The sequence below is a fragment of the Amia ocellicauda genome, chromosome 3, assembly GCF_036373705.1.
Source record: "Amia ocellicauda isolate fAmiCal2 chromosome 3, fAmiCal2.hap1, whole genome shotgun sequence".
NCBI lineage: Eukaryota > Metazoa > Chordata > Actinopteri > Amiiformes > Amiidae > Amia > Amia ocellicauda.
In genome coordinates, this window is record NC_089852.1 from 21,660,649 (window position 1) to 21,669,224 (window position 8,576).

Below are 8,576 nucleotides of genomic sequence, written 5' to 3' on the forward strand. Positions count from 1 at the left end.
GCACTCTTTGCTTCTCATTAGTCCCTGCCCTGCACTGGATGACTATCCCTCAGCGAATCAGTGCATGTCAGGGAGGGGGAGACGCCAAAGTGTATTCGGTCACCAGCTTTCTGAGCAGCAAGAACATACTGAAACCAATCTACTGACATTGAGAAATGCACAGAGAAAAATGTGATTGTTAATATGTGACTTTGAAATGAGGTGTATAACATTCACCTCCAGTAGCATCAGTTGGTCTTTATATAATGAAAGTGACTGGAGTGTATTGATGCCTGCTACCAGCTCTAAGATTCCTTCGACCCAAGCAGAATGAACTGATCCGCAGGTCAACTTGCCAACCAAGTCCACAAGTCCTCTGACCATAAATTCAAGTTCAGCCACTCTACTGGTCTCATCTGCACGTTAATGTCATTTGCTGCTTCCTCTCCCATGTTTCCTGCTCTATTGTGTGTCTTTTCTCTGTGATCTTTTTCCGCCTGCTTTGACCTATATTTGCCATCTTTGCGAGCTATCCCTGCCCAGTTTTTGCCTTGGGGAAAACAGTCCTGCTTAGGCATTGTGCATTGATGGTGGGGGGATGTCTCCTAAGCTGATCTTTCACCTCCCACACTCTGCAGCATCAGCCACCCTGACTGTGACAGTAACCAGTGGCGTACCTTGAGGGGGAAGGGGGCATGGGTAGTGAATAGTCAGCATCTCTCTTCTCTCACTTGCTCCTCCCCAAAAAAAAACCCTGCTACGCCTCTAACCCTAAGCTCTAAACCAAAACCCTAACTCCAGCCTTTGACAGTGGATTTTCCTCTGCGCTGCAGTGCAGTCCTATTCCACTCTTGTGGCATTAGGGTGGAAAGAATCTGAATGGTTGGGATATTATTGAGATGTCTGAGGTGAGCTGTCTCTTGACTCACTGTGGACAGCATTACTGACTAAACTTTGAAGACCGCAGAATTCGCCAACATTTAAGAATTAAGGCACTGGAATAAACTGAACCACACAATATGAGATAAGTACCAAATGCATGTAGTGTCTGGCATTTTTTAAATAAAAATGTTCTTATTCTTACACTTTTTCATCCAAAGCCTTTGAATGACTTTAATGCAGGTTCTCGACATGTCTGTGAATACCAAATTAATATCTATTCACTGCAGCTTCCATTAGACTTGCACTTCTCGAGGCAGTTTGGTAATGAAAGTCATTAACATGACAACAGTTCATGGACATAATACAAAAAATAATTAAACTTCACTTAACATGCAAACTACTGCACTAATCATAAGAAGTTGGCCTTATTATTATCTTTTAAAAACAATTACTTAAGAGGGATATTTGCTTTGAAAATTAACTTTTTTGTTCTTTATAAATAAATACTTTTAGGCTTTTTTTCCGCATCCCAATTAATAAATTATTAAGTGTTTAGAAAGTGGTCATAAGACATTCAAAAACAATGGTTTGGTTTCACCCTAGTAAATACATTGAATACAAATACATTGTCTGATGGCCAGAACTGTTTGGTCATGTAGTGCATTGGTGTCATGGACTAGCTCTCTCAAATAAAGCTCTAGTATGTTCTAGTCCTATCTCGCTTGGAGTTCCAGACACTCCACTAATTAACCCAGTGTCACCCCAAAGTGGCCTGACTCCAGGTCTTGTCATTAGAAACAACAATGTGCCCGAGGGATGAACTCAGTCTGGGCCTAGACTGAATGAAAATATCACACCACCTACCAATTACAAATTCCAGACCCAAAACTTGATGGCAAATTTCTATTGGATATACATAAGAAGCCTCTGTCCAGCAGAAATGAATATTGGTGGGGTAGATTGCAGTTCTTGAATGATGCTGGGGTTTGATTCTCATGGCAAAATGAGAAGGAAACACCCACCAGAATCAAAAGCTACTGTACACCAGACCAAAATGGTTTTAGCAAAGGTGTGTTTTCCCCTCACAAATGAATGGGTTATATTTCAATAGGAACAGGTAAAATAATGATCACATTGCTGTCAGACCTTGCGTTGCTCTGCTTCAGTGCTCTTTTTGTCTGCTGGGATGGCTAGACTCACCCTGCCAACAGGAATACCAAAGCAGCATCACTGAGGGAATTTTGCAGGATATTGGAGGGAATGCAGGAAGACTTACTGGAAGGACTGGGGAGCTTCGCTTGGAGACCCTTCGGAAATAGGAAACGATTAGTCTAATTATGTAATCAAGAGCTCCCCTTGTGAAAAATAAGTACAGTTAAGTTCAGTGCAGTGTGACTACAGTGTCTGGTGTGAGCTCCTGTTGGCACACACAGGCCTTCCTAACTGCAGCAGAAAAGGTCAGCACATTGTCCAAGTTTGTGCAATTTGACCTCCAGAGACAAGCTGGCATTGTTCACAAAAACTGTCTCCCCTGATGGATAAACGTTGTATATTTTTATAGTGTTTAGTTGGTCGCTGTATTTCATGTTATTAAAACACACACACACACACACACACACACACACACACACACACACACAATCCAATACTAATGGCAAATTGATTTAATAGAACAAAACACATTAGTTTAATTAATATATCCGAAATCTATACAACGCTCAACGTGTTTTATTGACTCTGTCAAACTGACCGAGCTTCAAATAAATCTGAATTGATGTTTTAACCAAATGTGATGTTATCGCCCACTTGTGGTGACATTGCAAACATGCAGACATTTCCTACAGTGAGAAATAGTTTGAAATAGTCCAATTTTAAAGTCTGATGAAACGCAAGTTAATTCATTTAGTGGCGTTTCAATTTAACGGTGCATTTTAGCCTTATCGTATATTAATATTTCAATGTTACATTAAACGTTTTTTATTATTAAAATGTCGGGTTTTTTCGGGGGGGGGGGGGTTCTGTATTTGTTATTTCCAAATACGAGCTAAAAATGACATTTTAAAGACAGCAATAGCAAGTAGCCTTAAGTGTTTGCGTCATCAGGGTCGTGCCCAGTGCTGCTAACTGGGGTTGAGGTCGATGATTCATCTTTTGGTCGCAATGGAGCTGTTCGGGCTGTTGCTGAGGCAGTACGCGCTAGACAGTCAGCGGCTGTATGGACGCGCATTTCAAATCTCCGTCATCGCGGATTCGAGCGCCGCGCGCTGGGAGGCTGCTCAAACCCGGAAATCCCGCCCCTCGCCGGAAGTGTCGTTGTTTTGGTTGTGCTGGCGGCGGCGTGGACGGCGAGTATGGACGACGTGCTAGAAGCGCTGGTTTTGCTTTTCGTCTGTTTGGTGGTTCACGCCGTGCAACAGCATCCCCTCTCTCTGGGCGCTGGCGAGGGAAAGCGGTCCAAACGATGCCAGCACTTCTTCGCCGGCCTCCACGCCCGCAGGAGGGCTCGACGGAAGGTAGCGAAGCGGCAACCGGGGCTCCTTTCCAAACCCTCGTTTCCTGCAAAGTGCATTCACTCACCTCAAGTGACTGTTTGGGGATCGAGAGGCAGTTCAAATCTTTTTTGCAGTCTCAGACCTCTGTCTATGTTTACTGGATTGCATTGTTAACATACCAGAGGGTGTGGGGTTTAGAAAGTTGTTTGAGATTGCATGAGAAACAGAGTCCCCTTCGTTATATATAATATATATATATACATTATTAAAACTCTTTAATAAGTAGGAGGATGGGATTTTCTCTGATGTCCCAAATGGTTCATTGATGAGAAGACAGTAATCAAGAGAAGAGATGTTTTTTTTCTTTTAAGACGTTATTACCATTCAGCACCTCACTGCAAGTTTAAATGGGGTGGGGTGGGGGGGTTACATCTGGCTGCACTCACAGAAAAAGACAGCAGCACAGTCTAGAGGGATAGCTTCAGGTTTTGACTCCCAGAGATTTGTAATCCCATGACGAACAGTGAAATTTAATTCTGTTTTTCTGTTCCAAATTGTGATCTATAGAAATACTGAAAACTTTCTTTTATACCACTTCATTGTTGTTGATGTATAATCAATATCTGATGGTAAAACAAATATATAAAAGGATAACATTTCTTAATCTTGGAGCTGTTGTGATTTTCAGTCCCAGTTCAGTGCAACATTACGGTGAGCATGTGATCACCATGCCCCCCCCGTCTCCCCCGTCTCCAGATGTTTATGTTTGGTGTCTTTCTACAGATGTTACTTGGGATTCTCCCGAAGCCTCGCAAGTCTCCGGTGGTGTGGGCCAAAGAGCGCAACACCGAGTGGTGGCAGCAGACGGTGCTCGGCAGCTTCAGCGAGATAGACTGGCTGGAGAACTTTCGTATGAGGTCGTCTACCTTCTTCTATGTTGTCTCTGAGCTGCAGCCCCTGCTGGAGCGCCAGAAGACCTCATTCAGAGACCCAGTGAGCGTGGAGAAGCAGGTGGCCATCGCACTCTGGCGCTTCGCCACCAACCTGGAGTATCGCCGCATCGGGGAGCAGTTTGGAGTGAGCTGCACCACAGTGTACCACTGCATCCATGACGTATGTCAGGCCATCAACAAGGTCCTGAAGCCTCAGTTCCTCAGGCAGCCCACAGAGGCTGAGTTCCAGAGTACTGCCCAGGGCTTCGAGGAGCTGTCGGGACTCCCCATGTGCATAGGTGCCATCACCTGCACCCACATCCCCATCATGGGACCTGAGGTGAACTACTTTGACTATTACAACTCCAACGGTTGGCACTCTGTGTCATTGCAGGGCATCACGGATCACACAGGTAAGTTCTGGGATGTGTCGGTCGGGCACCCAGGCCGAGCCCACAGTGCCCGCATCCTGCGCATCTCTGGAGTATGGCAGAGGGCAACCAGCGGGCATCTCTTCCACAGTGTGTCCAGGGAGGTGTGTGGCCTCCAGGTGGGCTACTCCCTGGCGGGTGACTGTGCCTACCCTCTGAAGCCCTGGCTGCTCAGGCCGTACTCGGACCGTGAGCCGCTGAGCCCCGCACGCCAGGAGTTCAACCAGCGTGTGGGCAGGGCACACAGGGTGGCACTGGAGGCTCTCGCCAGGTTGAAGGGCCGGTGGCGCTGCCTCCTGAAACGCAATGACTGCCAGCTGTGGAGGCTCTCAAACCTGATGAAGGCCTGTTGCGTCCTGCACAACATCTGCGAGACCCACGGAGACCGCTTCTTCCCGGACTGGCTGACCATCGACAGAGGGGACTTCCCCCAGCCTGTTTGCCGACTCCAAGACCAAGCGGAAGAAGGGGTCGAGGCCCTGCGGACTGCCATCTGTGAACACATTCAGCAGGCCCCCTGTGAGTCATTAGCACTGCAAACGTGTAACTTATGAGATCGCAAGTGCCAGGGCCACAGGCAAAATACAAAAGCACGAATGAGACGCAGCCATGGCAGAAAGCTATGTGGATGTCCTCAACACAGACCGTAAGAAGTTAGGAGCACAATGGTTCCTGGTAATTCTAGCCTGAGAACTTCCCACAACATCATCTTATCCCTAGGTTACACTTCCTATGTTGTTTCAGCATTCTGCCACTGGAGGGCACACAAACATAAAGAGCACACTTTCTTCATCGATGCTGAGATTTGGGTTTGTATCCGTAAGCACAGTTTGTCCCTGGGCCAGATTAAAACATGTGCACATGCAGCATAGTTCTTAAAGATCTTTAACTGAAGCTTGAAGAAGCTGTAAGAGTTTTTAAGTTGATGTTTATAATGTAATGTCTGCTAGAGTACACCCTGTATGCTCCTTAAACTGAAGTCAGAAGAGAAATAGAGCTTTCTTCCCTTATGCTCAGTATTTTAACAGGAGGGGAAAATAGTATCTGTTCCTGTCAACTCTTCAACACATAAGCAACAACTAGCAGAGTGCTTCCTTCTGAATGCGTGGAATGAAGGCACGTTAAGGTGTGCAGTGTACAGAAATGCATAATCCAGCGTAATAGAATGATGCTGCACTGTCATGTGACAATGGACCACGAAAACAAACGGAAGCAACAGGGTGATCTGTCATTCCAGTTCTTCAGACAATTCCATTGTCATTGTTGATCTGTTTGGCGAACTTTCTATAATTACCCTGTTGACCTCCCTACTCACCCCAACATGACCAGTGCCTTAATCTTATCCATGCTCGTATTGTCCAGTACTTAAGTTGCACAGGGTCTTGGTTAAATCTCCCTCTCCGACTTAAGAAACCTGATCATTTGCTAAATTTCCTCAATTTCCACCCCCCTCACAATCCTTCCTTGGCAGATGTTAAAGACAATTCTGATTAAAGCCACAGGTCCTCCAAGGTATTTTAGGGGCCTGGAAAGAAATGTTTAAGTGTACCAGTTCATTAAATAAATAGGCCCAGTTGAGTCATTCATGCCCACCTCTGGGGAAGGACTGAGCTTTCAAACTCCAAAGAGTGATTTTATTTTTGGGTCAAGCCGTTTGAAAAAAGAAATAAGTCCAAGCCCGCCGTGTGTGACATTTGCCAAGACTGTGTCGACCCGCTTGCCTGGGTACGTTTTTTTTAAGTGGAAATCTGTCTACAGGGCCAGGCCGTCGCTGCTGCTATGGCTGCCTTCCATCTTCTCACCACGCAGGGTTCTATGAAACTTCTCCAGATGGCAGAGCTTTCCCATGCTTAAGGTCAACCTTCCTCCTCTTCCCCTCTCCTGATGAAACAAGAGCTACCCACATCTGTTTCCAATGTACACGAGCCCGGGGCCGTCACTGAGGTACACACTGTGACTGCGTCTCGGCTCGACTCGTACAAGACTGTCGCCATTCCCGCCTGCGCCTCTGCGTCACGGCAGTGGGGGAGCGGGCTCTGAACAGGCCTCTGACTCACTTAATGCACCGCAGACTGATTCTACACCTCACTGGCTGGCTGACTGTTCTGTGTCTTGTACTATTTCTCTTTTTCTCATTATACAATATATTGTTTTGTTTTGTGAAAATCTGTTCTGTTTTTCACTAACATTTTCCAGGTCTGCAGACGTTGTGTAGTGCGATTATGTTTCGGCATGCGAGTTGCCTTGGCTGCCAAATAAATACATTCATAATGACTCTAAGGTATAATCGTGTGTGTATACATATATATATCCTATCTTCAAACCTGTGGCCAAGCTGTCTGTATGGAATGAAAGGATTTAGGGGGAAAAAATGAATTGGAATACTTGTGCTAACTAGGCCATCATACGCTGCAATTTGACTCCATGTGTTAAGGAACTCCAGAGCCCAGTCGAGTTCAGACATTATGCAATACCAACTTCATAAAAAATCACATCTGTCAATGTTCCTTTCACAGGTGTCTAAACTTGTCTTGGAGATTAATTATAGCCACATCAGATATTGCAGCCCTTCTTGAATGAAGCACTGCCAATTCTAATTAAAAGGGGGGGGGGAAACAGATTAATCACAACTGTACAATATTTTTTACCAGCAGTTGATATGGTGCAACACTAGCTCTTTTGAGTCCTACCTCCATTTCTGTTGAAGATCACCGTTGGCTTCATTAAGGCTTGAAGGACACCTTGTAGATTCTGATTGTTAAATGCACGTTTACTTTGAGATGTGAGTTTGTAATTTTTGTTTTTTATAATGTACAGCCAGTTCATGTTACGGGTCAGCAGACAAAGTGTGTTGACAAGATTTCAGACACTTGCAGTGAGTTTCAATTTTGCCATTTCATGTCTGTTTCCATGTCTTCACACAAAGGCAATTGTTTTAACAATGGATCAGTTTCTAAACAAATTAAATGGAAGGGGGGAAAATACTCTGGATTACATGTGTATCTGGATTACTGTGCAGCCTTTTGCTAAATGCCTAAAACAATTAAATTGATTAAACATGCCCAGCAACACAAAAATAGACTTAGGACTGGATTAAATCAAAACTTTGACCCAGAATTGTACTCAGTTGCGGCATCATTTTTAGTAAGATGCCACTTTCAGAAATGTAACCGCTACTATGGACAGATTTATAGTTTTCTATTAGCGGGTGGGTCAAAGTTTTGATTTAATCCGGCACTTAATCTCTCTTACATTTTTGGTGGTCATTTGTGCCATTTGGGGTTAAAGAAAAATATATTGATTCCCCCCACACCACCGTCAAAATGTGTTAAACTTTTATTTAAATACAAGATGAGAGAACCGCAGGGCTGACAGGTATAACCAACCAAACTCTGGAGAAAAGACAATTTCCAAAATGACGGTACCACATATTAGATAGTACTATTAAAAGGCAGAGAAAATGCACTTTCAAATAAGTAGATTTGATCAGAATGGGCTTTTGTGTAGGATTGGCCAGTGGTCTGTTTAACAGATTTAACACCAGAAAATCCCAAGATTTTTGGTTCAAATACAAAATAGGGGAAAAGACACAGCAAGAATACCTTGATGTCAACAAAACAACAAGTGTTTATTTTTTTTATATTATATTTAGTTTGGGTTGTAGAGGAAATTGTTATGACAGATTCAGAACAGACTTAAGAAATAATTTACAGATACGCTTATAAGAAACAAAAGAGGGCATTAAGACATTAAGATTTTTTATCACAAACCATAAATAATAAATGCCCAATATATGAAGGACTTTTACATTGAACTGCATAAAGTAAGTAGACTCATATTTCTGTAGGAGGTCCCCAATA

At 44.1% G+C, this 8,576-nt stretch overlaps 1 protein-coding gene across 1 annotated transcript; it reads left to right on the forward strand.

Moving 5' to 3' along the window:
* The first annotated feature begins 3,123 nt into the window (after window positions 1-3,123).
* On the forward strand, window positions 3,124-6,990 carry LOC136740778 (uncharacterized). The gene is made up of 2 exons (XM_066698465.1): window positions 3,124-3,374; window positions 4,137-6,990. The coding sequence occupies exons 1-2, from the start codon at window positions 3,213-3,215 to the stop codon at window positions 5,268-5,270; spliced, it is 1,296 nt and encodes a 431-aa protein (XP_066554562.1). The 5' UTR covers window positions 3,124-3,212; the 3' UTR covers window positions 5,271-6,990.
* Window positions 6,991-8,576: the final 1,586 nt, after the last annotated feature.

Coding starts and splice junctions, on each gene's coding strand:
- LOC136740778 (XM_066698465.1), top strand. CDS start 3,213: ATGGACGACGTGCTAGAAGCGCTGGTTTTGCTTTTCGTCTGTTTGGTG. Junction 3,375..4,136: donor GCAGGAGGGCTCGACGGAAG/GTAGCGAAGCGG, acceptor GTCTTTCTACAG/ATGTTACTTGGGATTCTCCC.